The sequence below is a fragment of the Triplophysa rosa genome, linkage group LG18 (assembly GCF_024868665.1).
Source record: "Triplophysa rosa linkage group LG18, Trosa_1v2, whole genome shotgun sequence".
Taxonomy (NCBI): Eukaryota; Metazoa; Chordata; class Actinopteri; order Cypriniformes; family Nemacheilidae; genus Triplophysa; species Triplophysa rosa.
Window position 1 is genome coordinate 2,359,131 of NC_079907.1, and position 24,935 is coordinate 2,384,065.

The 24,935-nt window shown below is 41.3% G+C and overlaps 1 protein-coding gene across 11 annotated transcripts in view; it reads right to left on the reverse strand.

Annotated features, from left to right (window-relative positions):
* Nucleotides 1-2,062: 2,062 nt before the first annotated feature.
* The window catches only part of ebf3a (EBF transcription factor 3a), a 93,121-nt gene continuing 70,248 nt past the window's right edge, over nucleotides 2,063-24,935 (reverse strand). For 2 of the 11 annotated variants that reach the window (XM_057358662.1, XM_057358661.1), the window contains exons 11-16: nucleotides 13,991-14,079; nucleotides 9,319-9,384; nucleotides 8,168-8,345; nucleotides 6,687-6,887; nucleotides 5,911-6,108; nucleotides 2,063-4,543 (exon numbers count right to left, since the gene is read on the reverse strand). In XM_057358662.1, the coding sequence (XP_057214645.1) occupies nucleotides 4,512-4,543; nucleotides 5,911-6,108; nucleotides 6,687-6,887; nucleotides 8,168-8,345; nucleotides 9,319-9,384; nucleotides 13,991-14,079 (764 nt within the window). In that variant the 3' untranslated portion in view covers nucleotides 2,063-4,511. The remainder of the gene's footprint in view (nucleotides 4,544-5,910; nucleotides 6,109-6,686; nucleotides 6,888-8,167; nucleotides 8,346-9,318; nucleotides 9,385-13,990; nucleotides 14,080-24,935) is intronic. The other 9 variants (XM_057358667.1, XM_057358665.1, XM_057358668.1 and 6 more) reach the window with 8 other exon arrangements.

The following is a 24,935-nucleotide window of genomic DNA, read 5'->3' on the forward strand; positions in this document are numbered from 1 at the left end:
TGCATCAGAAGACTGGCGGCACAATGATAGATTTTCATTCATTGGTTCTTGCGTGTCTTGTGTTGAAGTATGCCTACCATACAGTATAACAACTATAGTCACAAGACACAACAAGATAATGAGATAATAAAGATAACAAAGTTATTGCTAAATAAGTTCAAAATAATAATAGTTTTCTCACTACAGTAAAGTCACTTTGTGCTCAAACCCAAGTGGTTTATTACTTTCCAATAAGACCGGTGGCACTATTCAATTTTATATTACAATTCTGTTAACAAAAAAAGTGTGAAATTTCTAAAGAAACCCATACTGTATATGTGATGCAATATCACTCTTTCCTCCGTTTTATATTTTCTGAAAAGTCACACTGCGATACAATAACAATATGATAAAATAAAACAACGTTTAATAAATAAATGCGTGTCAGAATAATGTTTATTTGTGGTAAAGTCCCGCTAGACTTTTAGTTTCATTGACTTCCATTCATGTTGCAAACCTTCCACCTATAATGTGAAGACGTGTGCCCAATAGAAGACCGAAACATCGCAGTGTGACCTTTCCAGAAAATCCAAAATGGAGGAAACACTGAAAAGAGTGATAATGCATCTCATGTATGGGTTTCTGTAGAAATTCACACTTTTTTTGTTAACAGAATTGTAATGTAAAATTCAATCATACCACTGGTCATATAGGACGTTCTGAACGTTACTCATCCAATCAGGCGTTTTATAAAGTCAAGTTATTTAGCAACAATCAAAATGGCATGAAAAGGTATATTCGACTGTTAAATGCACACTGCCGTAAGTCTCTCTTTCAAAACAACGTGTGAATCAAGCTGTAGGCATCACATGTGACCGGCCTCCTTTAGCCTGTAATTGCTCAACTTACATTTCAAACACGAGACTCAACGAGGCGTCCAGTCGAGCGGCTTCCCGATGAGACGCGGACAGAGAAACTCAATTTATACAGTCAGCTCACTAATGACCTTCCACAAGGTTAGCAGCAGAACCGTCCTCCGCCGGAGCCCAGCTACCAGTGGACTAATGATGCATGCATGACTGACAAACCCCATGTGGACCTGCAGGTTGTAATTCACACCATGTGTTGATGAAGAGGTGCACCGACTTCACTAATGATATCTTGTTAATGTTGATGGAATTGAGACTTCCTCCGTTTTGCAGGTGTCACAATTGGGCGGTCCGGATGAAACGCTGAGGAACATCTCCAGCGGAGACCGACACGAGAGCGTCCGGAGCGAAATGGCAGTTGTTCTTCAGGGATCAATGAGTTGACCAGGATGTCCCGAGAGAGCGTCGTTTCTTCCAGGAATTCGCAGAAGTGGAAGATGAAAGCGTCGCCAGATCACCCAAAAACGCCCGGTCGTGAGAGTCACGTGAAGGCCAAGGCGACTCACAGAGCAGACGGCCATCTTGCCCTCCTTTGATTCGGAACTGATGTTGTTTATACTGATCACTTCTGACAGCCCTAAAGATTCACTTTTTCATGTTAATTGTTGTCTTTTTTTCTCATTGTGTTAACTTTTAGCATTCATTACTCAGCTAAATCAAGAAGATCACATATTTGTTAGTATTTTTACAGTGTTAAAATATTACAGAGGCCGTGTTTTTAATTATTTTGTTAAAAACTTTAACCAAAATATTTTACATTTTTAGCTAAAATGAATGATGTAATTTAATGTTAGGTTGATTGTATAAATGTGTTTCTATATTCTGTGTTTTGCATTTGATACAGATGTATTAACCAATCAGCATCTAGACATAAAATTGTCCATGTTATTGCTTGTAATTATTTAACATTTTAAAATGTATGCTGTGAATAGACAACAAAATGCCTCTAATTTTAGAATTAAGTATTGTTTTAAGCATTTGAAGTTCAAGATTTACGCTTTACGCTAAAGTTTTGAGTAGGACTTTCTTGATATTTTATACATCACGCTGCCCTCAGTTGTGTCTTTTACATAACATGGATTACAACATTTAATTTTGAATGTCAGATCTGGGAAAGAGAGCAAAATAACATCACAGGGAGAAATGGGTCACAGACAAGAAATACTTTAATTAAATAGTATGTAAAATGAACAACTTTGTACAATCAAATGTAAAAACGTGGCCATAAAACAACCAACTAAAATTGTACATGAGCTATACATTTCCCTTACAAGGCCGATCTCATGTTTAGTGAAACGATCCAGGGCAACAAAAACCGCATGATGTAACATGACCTAAACACAAAAGCAGACTGCAGAAAGGATAAAATTCACAAAAGCACTTCACGTGACCTTGAGCTTTTCTTACTTTCACCGGGACTTTGTCGGCTCCTTCACTCGGCCGAGCTTTGTTGAGCCATCACAAAGCAAACACATTGTACATTCATCATTTGGGCCCATCAGCGGCTCCGTTTGCATCACCGCAGCCAAAGGAAACATCTACTTTATGTTTAAATCAGAAAGAGTAGCTGAACGCTACTGAACTTTACAACAGGGCAAAGAAAGAAATCACCGTGTCTTTTGGCACGCTATAAAAATCAATATTCTTTAGAGAAGGTGATGTGATTTCAGCTACGCTACGGTGTCATGGCTTACTTACAAAATGACATTTACAATATAGAACATCTTAATCTTCTCAGTATGGGATACAAAAAACCGATTCATTTGTTTTCATTCCCTTTGAACGTTTGACTCGAGGGAACCGGATAAAATAAACGTTAAAAAAGACAAAATAGTCCAAAAAGATGAGGGGTCACAATAATTCTTTTTTATTTTAGTAAAAAATGTTTGTGCTTTTTACACCATTGATCTGAATGGAATAATGAGAGTCATCGTGGTGAAGGTTTGTCATTAAAACAGCAGAAAGTTTCCTCTCGTGAGAATCACTCGAAGCCTTCGACAGAGTTGTTTTTCTGACATATTTTAATAAACATTATTAACGCATGACGTATATTTCCATTCCGCATAATTTTTTTCGTTCCTTTTTTCCATCTTGATCCCTGTAAACACGGTCGAGTTATGTGGCAAAGTCATGGTGGCAGGTAAAAATGACTTTTTACATTCTACAAAAACAAAATTTACAACCACAATTGGATTCCCCCCCTGGGGCGGCTGGACATGCACTTTATCTACTAATATTATTACAGTCAGGTGACACAAACAATTTAATTGACTATACGACAAACAGTTTTCTTTCAAAAAAGTACTTTTTTCGATAACTTAAAAAATAATATAAAAATAAACAATGGATTTGACTGCTCTTCGAAATAGCAAATAAACATACAAACAAATCAAAACGGACGGAAGGTCCTTCGATGACGTAACAAACTGTATGAATTACAAATGAAACGCGTGGACGACGTACAATATATAGCGTTACGAAACGTCGAACGTAGGCGGTGATTCTTGGCTAAACCTTCGTAATATCATCGGCCGTGAACAACGATACACGTGAGATCGATCAAATCAAACCATGGAAAGCAATATACAAAATTTCAAAGATAAATACAATATTTATAATTGATATGTTACAAAAAATTCCCTCAGTGACCGCAAGTGTTCGCGTGAAAGTGTTGCGATGTATAAGACCGTTTTACTCCTAACATCAGGAATAAAACTGTACTAAATATTTAAGTGAATCTGGAAAATTCAAGACAAGTGTATAAATATTTAGCTACAACTTTGGCAAAATCACAAAAGTCTACAATTGTATAACCACATACAAAACACATTGGGGAATGAGGAGCTAGAGGGTAAAGGACAACTTTCTGGTACGAGAAACAGACTTCACAGTAGCCTAAGAATGCAATAGTATACAGTGCTAGCAAAAAGTTGAAAAACATTGCAGGTCACACTCGCTTTACAAGAAGCTTTAGCAGTGGAAAGATTTCAGTCTTTTTTCTTTTTTGTCTTTTTTAACCAACAGACAGACAGTGGCGCTTCATCTCTGTTAGTGTGCTTGTCCAAGGCGAGAGAAGAATGTTACAACTTCTACCTACAATAAGTTACAAAGTCCATGGAACGGTTTCTCCTCGCCTTTCCTTTCCGTTTATAAATCATATCTCTTATATTATTTCCAGTTTATTGGCTCTGTATATATTGGCCCCCTTCTTTATACCACCGTCAAAAAAACAAAATAAAAATAACGAGAAAAAAAACTGGTAAATGAATTCACATTATGAAGACGTGCCCAGGATGCATGTCTGTGAAAAAGAAACATTCTTACACATTTTAATCAGTGTTTCATTGAATGGCATATCCCACACATAGCAAGAACTAGACATAGCCAAGATAAAACCAGAAATGTTTATACAAAATAGGTACGTTTTCTTCTTTTTTTCCTTCCAGATTGACGAATGGGAAAATATGATTCAGTCAATAAATGAAGTTCATGACCGAATAAAAGTGTCTTTTTCCTTCTGAATGACTGCTGATGGCGAATGGCGACTTCCGGGCGAATCCGTCCCTGTAGCTCACGTCGCTTTACAAAGGAAGGGAGTGCAATTTACATGGGCGGGACCACCAGTCCGGACATAGCTGAAAGAAATGAGAAACAACACTTTAGCACCGGAACACAAATAACACCGCTTACATTTCACGTCATGCTCTCGGAAAATGGAGGCCAGCGGGGGAGGGGGCGAGGCCGGGGGGGTTTGGGGGTGGACGATTGACTGAAACGTGCTTCACCGACTAGACATTCTGGAAAGACTTCACTTTTCCAAAGACGAGCTTTCTGACATTTTCAGGAGAAAGCATCCCGGCTCCCACATGTGTGATATTTCTCTTAGCGTTTTGTTAATGGCAAACAGTGGGCCAGACTCCCAGGAGAGAGTCGCCGCTGACAGCCCAGAAACAACACGGTCACTTCTGCTAACGTCACGCAGACCCGCCGTCCCCCCGCCTCGGACGCCCCTCCGCTTCGCCCAAATTGAAATCTGCGCCTCGCTCCCTCCTGCCATCACGAGAGGCGAGCGGAGGCTGAAAAACCATTTGCATTCCTCTGTCAGGTCTCTCCTCATCGTGACATCTAAAGCCCAGATCGGAAGGCCGGACCGGGTCGTGCGCCCGCGTTTGACGTTATGGAGAGCGACGGCGGAGATGGATGTACTCGTTCGCTCCACTCATTTCCACAATTAGGTGGCTAGTGAAGTGCCGGGCTAAAAAAAGCTCTTTTCAACTTATTTGTAAAGTCACGCTTGGAGTGCTTTTAAGTTTGCCGAGGCATCTGATGTTGTGGCATTCCTCATTAATTTCTGCAAACCACATATTAATAAGCAGATACATGTAGCGGCATGAACTTTAATTTCTCAGTTCATTAGGTCTAACATTATTAATCTCGCCGGCGCGCGCTATGGCTAAAACGTGTTTTCAAAGCGAACAACTGGGCCTTGACGAAGAGCAAATACGAGCGCGCTAAACAGCCAGAGTAAGTCTTTAATTTGCTGAATGACGCTGGCCTGCCGAGACCGCGAGCTCTCTTTCCTTCTTTCTTCTCATAATCACATTCGACCTGCGCTCTAATCACATCTGCTGTTAACTTTCTCTCCTGCAATGTTTTTCAGCGTCGGATAGGGAAGCTATTGTGCTTTTTTTCTCTCTCGCTGCAACGTTTATAAGTATTCAGAGAAATGAATTTGCCGTTTAAATTTGCCGCCGTGAGTGGCCCCATCCGAACGAAGCTTGGCTTTCCTTAATCATTAATGACAAATAAATCAATGAATAAAGCAACACATGCACATGCATTCTACATGCCGCATGCATAATGCGCTCTTGCACTTGTTCGCCCATTCATCCATCCGTTCGTCCGCACGCACGCACGCGGCCGATGGAGGGATGGCGCGCGGGTGGCGAGCCCAACAGGTGAGGCAGCTGCAAGGGATCTAAAGCAGGGATTCGGCTCTCACCTTGAAGTCCATTGCCATTTGCACTGTTGCAAGAAGGAGGTGGAGATGCTTGGGGCCTGACAACTGGAGCAAAGGCGCTTTTTTGTTTCACTGCAGAGATGACATTGGCAGGTGAGAATGAGAAAATGCCGTGTGTACTGCTACAGTTTGAAGAGAGGCTGACGGAAGAGGCTGCCATGGTGGGGCTCGACGGAACTACTGCAACAAAGCAGACATAGAGTCACCACTCAGAGAGAGTTCATTTTTTTACAGACGAAAAGTCAGAGAGCCGGGCCTCGCCTCTTTTTCAAATCACACTCATGGGATGGAAACAAATCAAGGTGAAATGGGAACAACGGGCCAAAAATGTGGCTTCTGCTCGGTGGAGGTAAACAAATGAGCAAATCAGAAGGGAAGTGAAAATGGGGTTGGAATGGGATGTGAGATGTCCTGCCTCGGCCAATTGCTGGATAATAGGCGTTTTTATCGACTCTGATTGGAACACAGGTTTTGTTTTTTTGCATTTTTTTGTTTGTTTTGGTTTTAAGACCTGGCCTGCTGAATTTTCGAGTTTGTTAAATCATTTTGTTTTTGCAATTTGTCAATCGGGTCGAATTGCTAAATGTCTCGGTTGTTCAGCCTCCAGAGTCACCCCTCCTTTTATCCAGTAACACACATTCCCAAAAGATAACCAACCAAACAAACAAACAACACAACAACAGAGGAGTGTCAAACAGAAAGAGAAGCACAGGTGGGGGCAGAAAGTGAGAGAGAGCGAGGCGGGGGCTCATCATTACCTTGATACTTACTGCCGTAGGGAGAGTTGGCGGAGGAGCCGTTCAAAAAGCCGGGTGAGCTGGGGACCCCCAGGTTGGTCATTCCAGCGTTGCCGTAGCCGTTCATGCTGTTGCTGACGGTGTTGTAGTTGGACTGCTGAGGGGTGCTGCTGGGCACGTATCCACGAGGTGACACGCTGCTCGTGTTGCGACTGTAGCCCACTGCGGACAAAAGGCATTGGTTACAAAAATTTGATTCAGTCCTAATTCTTGGGCTAGATGACATTGAAGTTAAACGTGCGCAGGTCACTTAATATGTCCGGTTTACATGAAATATATGCAGATTAATTGATTATATAACCATTCTTGTTTAAATTGTCAATGTATATACAGTCAAAATGATTTCATTGATTTATAAACTGATTATATAAGTACAGACATATGCACATCTTAATTTACATACAATACATTTAGTATGTAACACAAATAAAATAATTCGATATAAAAATGTAAAATAAATATTAAAAAAATAATATATATATATATATCAATACTATAAACTATAAAGCATTTATATAAACTATAAATATATAATGATAAAATGTTGATTATAAATAATAAAAAATATATATATAAAATGAAATGGCATAAATTATAAAACAATAAAATTAAAATATTTTATATTAATTATAATATTACTATAAAATTATACCATAATATAAAACATTTATAAAAATATAATGATAAAATGTTGATTACATAAAATTGAATTATATTTTATAAAGGCATACAAAATTATGAATAAATAATATAATACAAATAATAATATAATATCAAATGTAAAAAATTTGATCAAGATTATATCTTTTTTTCGGCTAATATTTTCTGAATGGAGCCCACTGTGGTCATTCCACACAGCTGTGCTTGAATCCACATGTACATCAGGAGGCCGCTAGTGTGTATTCCAGTGTGATTTTTCCCTGTCCTGACCCGAGTGGAGGCAACAATGGAACAGGTGTAAAGCTATTATCAGTACACTGGCTAAATGCAGTGTGTGAGATAGCGCTGCGTGTTCTGGCAGGCTGGCAGCGGAGAGATGGGGACAGGGTCGGGCACCTCCTGGGATCTATGTTATACACAGCCAGGAAAGATAAAGCTGCAACCGCTCTGTGCCATGATTCATACCGCTAGCAACACGCTAATGTTCGCTAATCGTTGCGAGCGCGTTTCCAGATATGGCTCATTTTTATTTCACGGATGAATAACTCGGGCTAAATCTTTCAGATGTTTGCTGAATGTTCTATATGCTGTTAGTTCCCTGCTGAGAAATGGCTCTGGTCTGTTTGAATGGCCGCAAAACAAGCTAAACGCTGCTTTTATTCTGCAGGTTTTCAATCCATTTTGGTCACACATGCTAAACATACAGTGTTGATCTCGCTCTTCAACATTACATGCAACAAAATGACCTGTTTGTTTTATAAAGTGTAAAGATTTTCTCGTACTCTGGTCAATACCTTGCGAGGTCTCTGAGACGTTGACGGCGAGCTGACTGCTGAAAGAGTTGACTCCCATCATGCCGCCGTGCGAGGCCGTGTTGGCGAGGGACGGGATCTGGTTGTGGTTACGTGGGACGCTGTACAGAGCCTCTGCGATATCTGCGGCCCTCTTCAGAATGATCTCCTACCACACAGAAACACAGAGAGAGTTAACACAACGTTCTCAAAAGAACTCCAGGCGAGAGAAGTGGAATCATTCAGTTTGTTTCATTTCATTCCTCAAGTTCAATTTCTTCTGAAAACAAACGTACGCCAGCCTCAGGTGTTCAGCTGCTCTCCCAACATGACCGAGCTGGTTATTATGGGCTGTTGTAATGGCTTTAAAGAGATTTGGGCATATGTCAGATGGTAAGAAAAGTTTAGACTAGCTCAAACCAGCCAAGAGCAGATTTTGTTTCTTTCTTTTAATTATTGAATTTTGGAACGGTTTGACAAACAACGAACGTCAAATGTTGTGCTGCTTGTGTTTTCTGAGCATCGCCTAAATATTTGACCTATTTATTTAAATAACATTTATTTGATCTATATCCTTGTGAAAATGAACCATGATTTAACAATAGTAATATAGCTTTTCATTTTTATTTGTAGTAAAACCACAAACTAACCTATAGCAAACACTGTTCAAACATGATATTTATATTAAAACTGGTTATACAAATGGTAATCAACTAAGGCCACCACACATTTACTATAATAAAACCATGGTATATTTTCCTAAGGATAGTTAAACATTCAAAGTAACAACAGGCCTTCAGTTGTTCAACATCTCCACCTCTGTGCTACTCAAACAAGGGGAAAATAACGTAATGGATCATTTCATCTGAATATGTATTAGACCTCTCAACCGGAGCTGCACGGCTCTGCACAATATATTCCACAAATGCACCTTTTAGGGCCGAGTTCAAGGTTATCCTCTTACTTTAATAAACCAATAGACGGCTGCGTGCGTGTGTTCTGAGTGATTAACTCATCTCTTTACACCAAGCGTGTTCCACGAATTCACCCGGCTGTAGTACAATAGCCAGCAGCTAGCTTTGAAACATGCAGAAATGATTTAATTACAGTCAGCGTAGAGATGAAGAAGCTTGTGTTCGTACCTGGTTGTTGTGTGGCATCCCATACAGAGCTTCCACAAGGTCAGCGGCACGCTTTAGCAACACCTCCTGCGAAACACATCCGGAATACGACATAATCAGTCATAAAGACACATAAACACCATCACACAATACATTACACACAAAGCACAATCGTCCAGACGCGCACGCAGCTTAAAATTACACACTGGCAAAGCTCTTTATCTCTGGTCGAAAAAGGTGAGTTTGAAATTAAAAAGCAAAATTTAATTACGTATTATCGAATGCATTATTTGATTTCTTAGTCACATTTCATTTGACTCACTTACAGTGTGAAACGGTGAAGCGGGGTGTAACTTAAGCTAAATGAGTCAACATAAGGACTCGCGTTCCAACCGCCGGGCCTTTTGGGTATTAAACAAACAAACACTCGCCGTCAAACGCATCCGCTAATTCCGCACGCTTTAGCTCGGAAGAACAATGAGTCATTTTCCATATCTTAATTAAACTGGCTGAGTCCTCAAAGACAACATCTCACCCGTAATTCACGGGCCAAATTTGCAGTAGAGTTCAATGCCCGTTCCTCTTTCTTCAGGACAATAAAGTGAATTAGCTCGGGTTAATCTAGTTCTTTCATAATGACATTAGGAAAATTTTCAATTAACCCTCTTTCCCGGGCTGTTGTAAAGGACTTCATAAACGACTTTCTCTCAAGAGCAGCCTGAGAGGCTGTGCCCTGGGACGCCCGCGACTCCCGCTGATCCCCGCCCCGCTTATAACACAACAAGGATTAACCTGACGCTTATTTTCTCTTCAAAAATTACACCGAAGCTGGCAAGCAAGGCTCTCGGGCCGCTTAAGATTGTGTGCATTTGATCTTTGAACGGGAAAACCAGAGCTGCTTTTCAGGAAAGAGTCTGAATTGTCTACTGTACGTTCGACACATTTCCTGATTTTAAAACCCTGTGTGTTTTTTTGTTAAATGATTTTGCACATATGAAGATGTTAAGTGTGTGTGAACACGTTCACAGCGTCGTCCTTGCGAGTTGCAGAGCGTGGAGTCCCTTTCACACGGAGCGTGGAGGTTATTTCATTCCCATGCACATCCGCCATGTTGGATCTTTATTTATCAAGATTAATCACGGACTTGGGGGCGCCATACGTTTTATAGAGACGCACTCCAAACCTGAGCCTAACCGGATGAGTGCTTCTTCAAATGGGCATTTACCTCTGAAATTGCGGGCTCTGTTTCATGTCGCATGTATCTAGTTTGCATACAAATAAAGAATTACACTTGTCATTCGGCAGGTACGATCAATGAAAGACCCAGCTGTCCCCGTCCTCTCTGCGAGTGAGATGAAGCGTTTTTCCGAGCCGCTAATAATTGCTCATCATCTCGGCCGTCATATTTCAAGACTTTTAACATGCCTCCCAATATTAAACAACGATTATCGCAATTAACTTCCGGGGCGACACCTACTTGAACCTCTCGTCCCGTCCATATGGCGACCCCAAAAGGAAGGCGCAAGGATAGTTTAAGAAAACAATTCCCCCTGTCAGCCCTTATCTGTCCTTTGCCACGAGGTGTCTTTGCTAATGAACCGGATTTAGCGATCCACGTTGAAGAGCCAGTCGATCTGCACGAGAAGCGCGGAGGAGGCTGCGAATGAGGGTTTTTTTTCCGCCGGCCTCACGCTGAGAATATGATTAGCGGTGAACGAAAAGCATTTCCATGTAAATTTCCGAGCGGCGGCGTTAAGTGTAATTGACTCTCCTCTTTTTCCGCGGCGACACAACAGACTTCAGGTTAGACCGGAAACTATTTAAGCCCAAACGATCCCTGGGCTTGTTTCGTGACAAACGCGACGGCTTGTTATTACAAGAGCTCATTGTTCCGCCCGTGGACGAGAATCATTTAAACGGAGAACTTGTTATTATCACTCTTGAATATCTTGAGTGGTATATATCACCACTGTTAAAGAAGCCAAGTGAGGTGAGGAGCTTGAGGTGCTAATGTCATTATAAAAGTGTAAAGCAATTATTCTGTTAGTTCTTGCCTGGGGTGATGAATACATTGAGCGCGGGGCCAATACATGTAGCTACCTCGCGAAACCGGGAGAGGGGAGATGAATTTTAATGCATGGGTAATTGCTCGACATGAATGCATTTCTAATAATTTTCTTGTATATTAGATTGAAAGAGAAACGGAATGGATTGCGTGTTTGCCAGCTGAAACGGGATCGGAAGACGGAAGGCCTAATGGAAATGATAAATGCATACGAATGCGGCCGACAGGTTACCACTGTATGATTCGCAATAAAGATTATTTGATGGCACGTAAGTGAAAGTATGGAGCCTAATCAGATTTTCATTCCTGTGTTTGTCTCGCTCTTATATGGTGACAAATGGAAGACACTGATTTCAAACAAGGACTGAAAAGACGGAGGATTTGAGGGTCCCTTTAGCAATCTCCCGTCTCATCACATGAGTGACTGCACATATTGCTTTTATACTCCTGCCGTCGCCGTATAGGAACGCATTCGATGAACGCCCCTCCCCTCGGATCCAGCAGCAAATTTGATTTGATTTCAAATAATGGAGGTAAACTGCAATTTGAGCAACTATTTCAAGTATCCATGTTTTAAAAAAGGGAATAAACGTAAAAAGAGCATCTGTAACTCAATTCGGGCTTTCTCGCTGACGCTGTGCACATGATCGGTCAAATTCACTTTTTAGTCAAAACGCCCATTTTGGAAGCTGTGAACACGGTCTAAAGTTTCTCTAAAGTGAATGTGTACAGGTTTGACTAAAAAAAGACATAGATTTATTCAAAAATATGAATACATGTTTGTTTGTCAATTACTTAAAAAAAACTTTATTATTCAATCATTTTTATATTTTTTGTTTACTTGAAAAATAAAAAAAAGGAAGGAATGTTCGATTATTAAGAAATACTTAAAGGCCGCATACCTCTTTTTATTTATTTGTTTGTTCACAGGGGTAGTGCACATTAATAAACAAAACTGTAAATATGCCAGAATTTGCCAAAACGGCTATTTTTGATCTGTTGACCCTCGACAGAATGTTGTTACCCTTGTTTAATTTGTTTCTAGTTACAGTAACTTTGGAATCGAATCTAGAACGTGTTTAGCATGTGTTATTAAAGGCTATGCATGCACGCCATATTGGATTTCTGCCCGGCTACACTTGCCCATCAAAGCATCTGCATTGTAGATCCCCTAAAAAGAGGGAAGCAAAGGAAAAAAACAATCCAAGAATCGATATTATCAACTCCACAACGCGCTCCAGCAGACTGCAGGAGTGTGACGCCTTTGCCTTATTGCTAACACACTGTGTACATCCCTCCCCCCGAACCCTCTTATTACGGCGGTCTGTCTCGCGCGCATAACATCTAATGCAGCCTCTCCTCCCAGACGCTCTGCCTCTCATTGAGAATATGTGTAAGGGTCAATTGCTGCTTTGCGTGGAGCCGGCTGCGACCCGCGAGCACAATAGAGGTGCAGACGTCTGCGGTAACTATGATGAATCACTTGGCACTTTCATTTACATGCTGCTGAACTTACATTTGGGTCCATTAGAAGCCAAAATCAAATATTTATGTTGTTTATTGGAGCCGGTGGCGTGCACCTGCCTGCTCCCGCAGAATCTATTGTTTTTCCGTTCGTTTTTTTAAGGATAATTGATGTAATTATTTTCGTTTTCAAGCAGGGTGGCTTTGAAACATTTTTGGGGGAATAATGGATAGTTTAAAGGGTTTACCGGAATGAGATTTCGTGTCCAGATATTGGCCTCCACAGAGACAGAGAGCTAAGTGTAATTGAAACACATCATGTGGCGCAGGGCCGAGTCTCAGGGATCCCAAGCTAGGCGCGCGTCCACAGCGGCCGCTTTTCCACAGAAGTTAATGACGGAGGCTGAACCCATGCTGGGCTTTAATAGATATTTGTAAGATATCTGTTATTAGGTCACCGTGGTGGTCAGCTCGCGCCGAGCACCCACGAACAAGGTACAAAATAATCTCTTAACATATTATTAGGAAAAGCCCTCGGCGCCGCGCCGCTCTCAGATGGGAAATTAGCACGTTTTCTATTAGCCGGATACCGGTCATGGATCCTATCAAAGGCAAACGAGCGCAAAAAGGGCCGAATCAAAGAGCAGAACGAGGTCCGATCAGCACGCTTTGTCTTTCATGTCACACTTCAAAACAACAGAACTGTGATAGGCGTCAACCACATGGGAACGGCGGGCAAACTGCATGGTTTGTAGAATTTGAGAGGAAAAAATAAATAAATGAATCTAAAAAGCCCGGAGAGAGGCCTCGGCCATATTAACGCGTGCAAAGCTCATTTATTAACCTGCTAAGACGAGGACTTTTAACGGAAAGCTCTGTAAACAAAAGATTAAACTGGATCTAGCTTTGGAAAATGAAAGGAAAACAAGAGCAAAATAATCACACATCTGAAAGAGGCCTCTGCTTAGATTACAATCGCCACTGACTACTGAGGTGGAAAAATACTTAATTGAACCATTTCGGCGCGCCGGAAGTTTGCGCGGTTCCGACGAAATCCAAACACGGCGGATTGAATAGTGATGACCAGCCAAAAGAGCTTGTTTTCCATTTTGACATTTCTATGATAAATAGCTCTGTCTCTCTCTCACACACACAGCCACTCACCTTGGGCAACCTCTCCGGATCACCTGGATGTCTAGGAATGACCTTCTGCAGTCTCTGGAAGCCGTAGTCGATGGTCGGTTCGTTCAAAGCTGCAACGCACAAAACGGGAAGCGTTAAACATCCGGCGCATGCCAAACAAACAAACAGATTTACGTATTCATACACCAAACGTTATTACATTCACTCTTGAAATGTATGCACCCGTCATGCATTTTACTCTAGATGGCTCTGAGCATTTGAATAAAAGGTAATAATGTTGCAGCGTGTATAATATTCCGTCATGCGGCGTAGCAAGGTGACGTTAATCTATCACCTCTCCTATTTGGAAGAGCGAGAGCTATAATTGATCAGATAAATTTAAAGGTGTTGCCGGATACATTATGAATGAAGGCGCGCACGAACACGCACGATCACGACTGTCAACCCGATGAAGTCTGCATCATTCCCAGTTCCTGAAGCACTCGCTGGATTTATGGGTAGCGGGCGATGATGACATATGTCTGGCTATTGCCTCCCATCAGATTTATTCCTCTTTCTCACACTCTCTCCATTTTTTCTCATCCGCCGCGCGCTAAAGCAAAGCAGTCCGGAGGAACACTTCATCTTACAGAGCTTTAATAATCTCTGAATGGTTGACTACAAACTGATGTAGGGCGCTATCATTTCACAGCTGTGCTGTGGCTGGCCTCATGAAATTGCTGGCCACAAATAGTAATTAATCTTCGCTTTCACACACACACACCCTCCCTCTCAAATTGGAATTTTGAGTATGAAGTGCTCCGGTTGTAAATCAGACACTGTTGCTGGCTGTACAAGTGTATGAATCATGATCTCAACTTCCTCCTTGCGCATACGTTGTGTTTAACAAGCTACAGAACAGCACGGGTCTATTACGAGCCTCCTTTAGCGAAGCAGTCTAGACTTTAAACATGCACGATTATTTCTGATCCGGGCGACCTGAGGTCACACAACATGGCTCCTGTTTTTAATAAATCATCAATGATAAATATTAAATACCAATTTTAAAAGAGACGTTTAACTTCTCTGCCAAACAAAACCACACAGCTTCGAGGGTGGACATTATGTTTAATTTATGGCAGAGGAAAACGAGGCTGTGAAAATGGACACGGTTTGTCCAATAGGTTGTACTGGAAGTTTTTAGGTCACAAAGACATATTGTCAATGTTTTGTCAGCTGATTTACACCAAGGTATACAATAAACCCTAAGGGCCCTTCTCTCGTCCTCTATTGGTTGGCCAAACAAAATAAACAAAGCAATGTTTTATAAAGATGAAACGTATACCTTTATAACAAAAAATGACACGCATTATATTTTTATCCTATACATTTTATCAGCGTGTGTATCTTGGAAATCAACCCCGGCGCGATTACGACCTGTTACCAACCAATCTACAGGAACTTTCCCTTTAAGAAGAGGGAAAAAAATGTGTCGTTGGGGCAAACAAGCTAGCAGAAGATCAGCATAAGAATATGATCAGACATGACTGTGAATGCGGTTGTCAGTGTAAAAATCAATGCTTTTTCTTTCAAGAGATCAAGATCAAATCTGTCTGTTCCTCTTACTCAGCGCGCCGTTTGGCGCTGAACTCCGAGGAAACTCGAGGAATAGCTAACGCACAAAATGAGCGATGACAGCTCGGAGATGAACACGTACGACAGCGACTTCCTGGAAATAATTGGTTGACTTTATGATGAAGTGCTACAATTACATGTACGTGTGATAGAGGGCGGCAATCCCATCTGATCAATATCAAGACGAGGGGTTGCGTTTTGGCGCGCGTGCGTGTGTGTGTGTGTGTGTGTGTGTATATACACGTGTCATCGCGTGACAGCGGTGATGCGATGTGATGTGCCATCTTGCATGGCTGGAGACAAAGTAGCGTGCAGGAATCCGAAGTAAGATGCCGGCTTGTTAATAAAGCATTGATCGGACGTATTGATTTTACATGACATGGCTCTCGCAAGGATGTAGCTCTCTCACGCGCACCTTCACCCCCCCCCCTTCTAACTCTCGTTCCTAGACAGACACATCCCCACCCACCCCCTATGATGGCTGTGGTGACAGAAGGGCAGATCAAGATGTAAATGTTTGTATTACAGCACTTCATTATGCTTGAATTTGGACATACGGGGACATCCATCATTTCTGGGTGGCTGTTTGGTCTGGGGTCTGAGAGGATTGCACAGATGCATCATGGACTTTGACAGGGGGGCTTCAAGATATGTGTTTGCTCTGGGACGTACAGTAAAAGATGTTAAATATGGGCAAAAAGCGGGCAGATTTACAGCCGCTCTGATGCCGCTTCACACAGCGCAGCAACATGTTGTTCTCTGGTCTGACATTGAGGCTTTGCTGATGAAGGAATGTGCACGGTTTGATAAATGTATCAGAAGAGTGGACGCTAAACGCGCTTCAGTTATTGATCTGATGCTAATGCGGTAAAAGAGGTCAGCGAGACCTTCATTAGCACGAGACCGATTCTTCACCTCAAACACACCGGGAATTATTAACTATAGATGTGTGGAAATTACAGGACAAGAGCGTATCGACTGCTAAAGCGGTCAGTGAAATGTGCAATGCCTAAATACCAAAGCTGAACAATAAAGCTTAATAGTAACTATCAAATTAATAATAAAACAGAAAAAGAAATCACAACATTCTCATAATTCTTAAAGAGACAGTCCACCAAAAAATGAAAGTTCTTCATCGCTTACTGATTTTCTTTCTTCTGCACAACGCAAAAGAAGATATTTTGAAGAACGTTGATAACATTGACTGGATTGTATGGACACAAAACCACTTAGACATTCCTCAAAATGCCTTCTTTTGTGTTCCACAGAAGAAAATAACGTGTAGGTTTTGCCTTGCATGAGGGTAAATAAATGATGTCAGAATTTCTATTTTTGGTTGAACTGTCCCTTTAAAAAAAACTTAAAAATCCCCTCTTCACTCTCACATTGTTGAACTACTAAACATGTTTTCTTGTTCACAACATACATACAGTACATCCTTACGCAATCCAATGTCCTCTTTCAGGATATGGTCCACTAGAGTCCAGGCCTGAAGCTAAGCCCCTCCCACTGCCCTCTGAGCCGGCCCCCAGCCCCAGGCTCGGCCAATCAATAGCACTTTCCTGTTTTAGAGCTGGGTAATTATGAGGTGGGGAGTGTAGGTGACCTTTCACCTGGTCCGCATTACTTTGCTGATATTAAGATAAATTGCCCGGTTTTGGGTAAACATATGCTGCAATTCAGACTGTCAGCGGCAGTTTGCTCAGGGATAATTTGTATTGATCTCTCCGTTTCTTCCCAATTCTGCTTACTGACCTCACGGATAATGAGAGCGAGCGTGAGACACAGAAAGAGAGAGAGAGAGAGTAAAGCGCTGGATACGGCTGTAGTCACCAGTTGAAGCCTGGCATATGTCAGCGGCGAAGTGTTTTGCTTACGTCTTTATTTGTCGTTTGTTCTACCCATCCGGAATGGCAGAGGGAGGGGGACGCCACACTATTTAGCACTCAAGCATAAAACTTGTGCACGTTAAATCAAATCAAGCTCGTGTCTACACGACTGTTATGATATGAATTATGGAGCCGCCCATCTAAAGAGGAAATGTGTTTGCTAATGAGCTCGCATGCTTCTCAGGCCGCATGAATGAACAGAAGGGTTTGCGCTTGATAGATGACAAATCTAAAGCTCCTTGGGCCGGTCATCATGTTTAGTTGTTTTTTCACCCCTCATTTGTAAAAGAGAATGTTAAGCACAAGCTGCCCGGGTACTTAACATAAAGCAGACTCTGGGTTTGGCGCGAGAGACGCGGTCTGTGTATATACGTGTAGTGTGCGCGGTTGCCTGCCTGTCTGCGCGTGTGCGTCTCTGTATATTTCAAGATTGAGTGCTTTGACCTTGTTCTCGCAGACTGTATATATTGTCATTCTTCAAAACTGACACGCTAGAGTGCCGCAGATACTAAACTGTGACACGTTTTTATTTAGCAATAAGAGAACCATTCCATAGGAACGTCACAGGGAAGTGACGATATGGCAATATATCACAATAAAATACAACAGCAGCCGTTTGCAAAAAAATGTAAGAACCTTATACGTATTTGTATATATATTTATTGATATTTAATTTCTATATATTTATAGACTAATTAAAATAGCCTTTAAATAAAATAAAATATATTTTTTATATTTAATATATGTAATAAAAATACAAATATATAATAATATTATTATTATATATATAATAATAATATAAATATTTTATGTTAAATAAAACATACATATAAAATTCCTATTTTATACATATATATATTACTATGAAATTCAGTTCTGAACCTGAAGGAGATACTCATCAGTGGCGGTTCAAATCAAAATCTTCAAAAACCTCTGCTGGCATTCCAAATGTCCATTACATCCCATAATAATGACAAGTGTGTATCTTTGGCTCTGATAATGACTGGCGCTCTGGCTGTTGCTCTATTGCTCTGTCTAATTATCTTTAACTGCTGCGAGCTTATCTCGACTCCTCCTCCACCATCAACAACCACTTTACACTTTTATTTTTTTACTTTAACTTCTACAAACACGACCCAGAAAAAAAACAAGCGATTTAAAAATTGTGAGAGGAAGATGTTTGGTTTGACTGAAAGTTCTGCTTGTCTGTCAATTATCAAAGTTAGTCTGTGTTCGTCTCCTGACGACAAACACTACCAAAACAAACACTCGAAAAGGAAATGTCTTTTAACGCAGATTGCACATTGTGCCAAAGCTGAGCCAGTGAGAGATGGCAAGAAGCAAAAAATATAACAATAAATGAAAAAGAGGAAAAGCATCAGAGGGCAACAAGAGGTTTTGAGTTTAAAGGAGAATAATAAAAACAGGAAAGCATTCATTTGTTTCAACACAGCTGCAGGTTTTAGCTCTAAATGAGGTCAATTTTCATCGCAATTACGATTGTCTTCCTGCAACTGGCCAAATAAGAGTTTCTCTCCCTTACTGAAAACAGGCCGCCTTCATAATTATTATTTCTTTGAACAGGTCTGAAATATAATCTGAGTGAAGGAGTGACGCATTTCTTACTGTCAACAAGAGAGACAAGCTCCCATTAAAGCCCACAGATGATGCTTTTCACTAAAAAAATAAAAGAAAAACACGCCACTACGTGGCCTTTTAGAAACCTTGACTATGTTTGTATGATTTGGTCTAACAGCAAAAGATTTACAATTATTTTCATATACAAATGTATATGGCAAAATATATGTGTTGACACTAAAATTAAACTAAACTAAACTAAAATTAAAAAATGATGGTTTTTAAATGGATGAGGAAGAAAAGCCAAAAAGCACACGGTATGAGAATACACAGACCCTCTGCCTGCTGCCTGAACTAAAACGTTCAAATGAAAAGATTTTGGGGAATAAGGTAAAAAACGACACTCGGATGGACAACTAACAATGGGAGAAATTAGCTGATAGAGAACAAGTTTTGTAATGTTACAGCGCTTTGAATTTCAAACCTGGTTTGAGCAAGAAAAAGGGGGCGAACGAGGGATAAAAACGCAGGGTTTTGAGAGAACAGAGACAGCCGGGGCTCTTTGACGTGGCGCTAACTTCTTCATTTTATTGCCAGCTGTCTCAGAGGAAAGCATTTCATCTCCGAGAAATTCAGATACTCCGGAAATTAAAATTTCAAAGATCTGCCGAGAAAAAAAAAAAAAAGAGTGTGTGAGAGAAAAATCAATGGAGCCGGATCAATGCTCATAGAAATTTCATGAACTTTGAACCGATACAGGCATGATGATGAGAGAGAGGGGGGTGTCACCGATAAAGCGTCGACAGGACAAGAGAAGCCCGTTCTAGCGATCTAGACCGTTCATATTTTATTTCCCTGACAGAAATTACATTTCAAGTCTATTTCTGCAACAAGCAAGCAAGCCCCATCTATTTCTCCGTTTCTTCTTCTTTGTCAGCATTCTCCACACTTCCGCTCATGTGACTCTCCTCGGATGGATCCCAGCTCAAACACGGCACTTGAATGCCTCGCCGATATCAAATCGAATTGGATTGCGTCTCCGCCGATCGCAAGACGCAGATTAATATTGTAAAATGAAGATCAATACATGGATGGGGTGGAGGGCGGGAATCGATGGGCGCTAAATTATTGCTGCATTTTCAACCTCATTCGAGATGAGTTGTGTTTTCCTCCGCCGGTCAATACTTTGCAGCTTCTCATTAATCTATAAATAAATTTGGCGATGAATTTGGCGCACGTGGGTTAGGACCGGGTCACGGAGGTGATGCGAGCAGCAACCGGGAAGATGTTGGAGAACGAGTAAAGAGAGCTCCATCCATCAGAACCGGCTCTTGCCACTGGAGCATGACTAATTTCTCTGACTTAGCGAGGACAAACCTATTTAAAGCTGCCGGAGGAAAAAAGTGGACCCAGCCGAAATAGAAACCAGCAGGGCCAATTATACCCAAATCACCCCGGTGCAAGACTCTTTAAAGAGAGAGGGTACATTGCACCCGTCCAGCGCATGCAGAGGTTGGCTGAATCTTTTTTGGACTGCTGCTTATTATAGAGTTGTAGCCTGTCACTATACCGTGTTAAAATATCACCGCAATCCCCACCGGTGCGAAATTGCTCACAATAATAGTGCGGCCCTCTCTGAAGTAATAATATTTTCTAAAGAATTTCCTGTCTGAGGAGAAAAATTCTCATCTGCCCAGCACATCCTCAGTTCTCGGTTTCTAGTTAAAAGTGAGCAGGTCCCTGTGACACTGGAACAGAGATGGCCAATTTATACTTTGTATTTAGAAAAGTTCTTTCTTAAAAAAAAATTTGGCACTTAGCTTCTGAGACCAGTTTTATTGCAATTATGTATTGTTGTCCTTGTGTTGTTCTAATTGCTGCTGTTGTTTAGCTCATTTGTAAGTTGCTTTGGATAAAAGCGTCAGCTAAACGACAATGTAAATGTAAAAATCGATCTATCTATGCCAGTGTTGGCTCGATACCAAAATTTTGGCTTTGGTACGGTACCATAATCTAATACCGGTAATATCGGTACCACATCGGTACCATAGTTGATCAATAACCAGCCCCAAAATAAATTATTTGAAAAAATATTAAGAAGACTGCATGAAACTGCTGTAACTGCTTTAATGCATATTTTATATATTATTTTTATATTTTATATAGCACCATTTTATTTTTACAGTTTCACACTGTATTACTGAAAAATGCTTATAGACGTATAATCATAATCCCACAAATATGAACAATTAAATGTTTCAAGTAGGTCTATTTCACAGTGATTTAACAATGATCAATAAAAATAAAACACTGCACAGTCTTCACTTCTATAAAATAAATATGCAATGACTCTAAGCTACAAAAGTTTCATTTTCTCTTTAATATGTGACACAGATGTATTAGGTTACTGTCACTTTAAGGAAAACTCTTTTTTTGATGCGGATATACATTTAAAACACAACAGACTGTGCTTCTGTGAATCTGACGTATAAGAACATATACAAGACGCGAAAGAGAACTTCATGATGATGAGTAAGCTAACTGAGATGTCTGTAACAGAGATAACGTTATATACGTAATCTATGTTTGCCGTTGAATGGGGATGTACAGACGCATCGCAGCATGTAGAATATACGTTACACTGTAAAACAATCTAAAGATCTCTCAGCAAAAGTAGAAAGAGCCAAATTAGTAATAAATCACTCACAGTGTCTCAGTTTAAATGGTCGCAAAAGTGCTTGTAGAGCGATTCATCTTGTTCTTCTATGTTGCCGGTTCTGCGTCAGTTCTGTGGCATACTGCCGCATAGCGGTGAACTTTGGAACAGCAGTGTTTCAAGTACCGAAACAAGCAAAATTCTGGTATTGAACCGATTGAAACCTAACATGTACCGGTAAATTTCCAGAACCGGTTTACCGCGTAATCCTAATGTAAGGATAACGAACAGTCAGCCGTTTGTTATCGCAGAAATAAGCCCCGACAGTGTGTATCACATGGCACATGAGGAAATTGGAATACTTTTTAGCTCATTTTTACCGAATGTAGACCTTTCGCAAGGAAAAGCCGCTAACTTTCGGTTTTAAGGTGAGAAACGATGTTCAAATGTCACGAACAGGCAATCTGGTTTAATCATTTGTAAATATAATGTCAAATATGTTATTAAAAGACATATTTATATTTAATTTGTCAAAAAAAACCCGTCAAAAAGATTTTTGAGAGGTTGTTATCTGGGAATAATGAACCTGCAAATGTCGCGACTGGTCAATCAGAATCAAGCATTCCAACGAGCCGTGTAATAAATATAAAAAATATATATATAAGTAAAATGTCTAAACTGTTAATAAAACAAAAATGTTTATTAGAAAATAAACGAAAATGTTAAATCAAACCAAAAAACGTTCAATTTCAATATGAATTCAATTTTTGGCCTTACTCAACATCAAAGATATCGAGATATCAAGGTTATATTTTCTTTATATATATATATACATAACTCAAATGCCCAAACTACTAAACTAACAATGTACAAGGGAGAACTGTTAAAATTTGTGTATATGTGTGATGAATGTGTTAAATGATTTAAGAATAAAGTGCGGAGGCCGGCTTGTCGTATTGGATGTAGTGAACAAGAAGAAAATAAAGTGAGAGAAAACAACTGCTGGACTGTGTTCAAATAACTCTGTTTACATTTCCTCCCTGCCTCTGATTACTTCTAGTAGTGTGTGTGTTTACAGTCCTATCAGATACAGCTTGTGCCCGGCGAGTGGGTGGAGATGGCTGTCTGATGGACCGATAGCTCAGTGCAAGCGGGCAACAGATAATTCACTGATACACTTTCATGTGCCGCCGTGTAGATTTGTTTACACCCCCTCCTGCTCAAACTCCAGCTATAGACTTCCGTGAGAAGTGTACGGGCAGACTATGGCGGAACCAGGCAAACTTCTATTGAGGAGGCTAAACGTTCCCGGGTCAAAAAAAACGCACCTCTTACGATTGTAAACGCTTGCGTCAGAGGTTAGTTGCTTCTGAATGTCAGTAATTAGTCTAATGAAGGCCTGCGCTCGGTTCCAGCGTGCGATCGCATGCGTGCCAGGATCTGGTCGGGCATCTTTGGCGCTGCAAAGGGTCGAGTGAGTGAAGGGGCAAGATGACCCCTTTGTCCTTTCGTGCTATGACAAATGACTGTCTCCTCGGCGGTGCGTTTTGTCAGTTTCGGCGCAGTTGAGTCGATACCTTCACCTTGACAAGGAAACTTTGTGATTTATCAGGGCCGCCAGCCGATCAACAGGCCGGGAGCTCTGGGCCCTCGGAGAGCCCGAGAGCGCGCCGTGGTCAAAGTCTCGGGGAGCGGAATGTGCCAACGTTGTCACAACCGTGATAGACAAATGGCTCTTGTTAGAAGGGGCCAAAAAATAGGAGGGACCTGGAGACAGAGGGAACTGGAAAAAAAACCCCTGCTTGACTTGTACTAATAACAGAAGGAGTCCACAGCGGTCACGCTGGGTTAAAAGACGGAGCACCCTGTCACGCGACAGGTTTGGAAATTAGCAAATAACGTTCCCCTAGTTCTGATAAATGTGCGACAGGCCTGCCTGGCAAATCATTTTTTAACATTTTGATGCATGTCTACAATCCCATCTGAGGAAAGGAAAAGTTTACCGGCCCTCGAATCCGCCCTGACAAATGAAGGCCGGTAGGTGTGCGATTTCTATGTGAAGTATGGTTCATTTTCGACAATTCTGGTAAATGGGTGTCACTGATTAGGACAAATAGTGTGGAAGGGTGATAGCTCATGGCGAACGCCTCTCTTTCTTCCTCTCCCCGGCCTCCAGCGAAGCGTTGAGGCCGTGGTCACTGGTGACCGTGCCTAAATAGAAAGCAATAGCTTTGATGCAATTAGAGCGCGGCGTTGAGCTTTATTTATGGCTGTTGTCATTGTTCGAAATGGTTTGTAAAAGCGCTCAGGAGGCCTGCCTCTGTTAAAGCGTCTATTAGTGCCGGAGCGGTCACATACATACAGTATATATCTTAATTTATATCCTCTTGTTAGGAGCCAAAGACGATCGCCGCTGCTTGCGAATTTGGGTCGTAAGACAGACGGCGAACGCGCTGTCATTCCAATTTGTTTATGGGGAGGTCGTGCTTATCTTTAAAAGGGAACGAGTCTACCAGAGAAGGGCCCTAAAAAGCGTTTGTCAATTCCGACGACGGCTTAGAGAAACATCTGTGCTTTTCAAAACAGCCGGATCAGCTAAAGCGAGCATCCAAAAGTCGAGCGTTATTGGCATAGGGACAAACACATGCCCGCCCCGCTTTGATTTTTTTCTCCTTTTTATGGACCCTTCTGACGAGCTGTTTCATGCCAAGCCTGATCAATGGATAACCAATACCGGTATCAGATGGCCCGGCGGTTGCCATGTGTTAACAAAAGACACGATCGTACAAACATGCAAGGTTAAAGCTTGGGGGAAAAATGTAAGCGTGGTTCTTTAAAGGATACAATGGGATGCACACTCAATAAACCGCTGCAGTGTTTCCTTTTTAAATGAAGACGCTAAGAGCCTGAAGCTGTAAATAGCCTCACACACAGCAGATCTGAGTGTTAATGGATGACTTGTATTGAATAACACATTGTTTTAGGCCTTTTCCTGGCAGCTCATAAACTACCGAGACCCTCTCGCATGTTTGCGTAACCTTACGGGATACCGGCATCCCCTCACGAGCGCCCTTCTGTGCACGAGGGTCTTGGTGGATGTCTGCGGCGGGTTTAATTTCACTGCTGTTTAGCCGTGTCAGAGCCAGAGGCGTCGGAGAGTGCTGGAGGACATTAGGAGCTGTCCGGCCAGAGTAATTTGTTTAAAGAGCATTGACCTCAGAGACAGGCA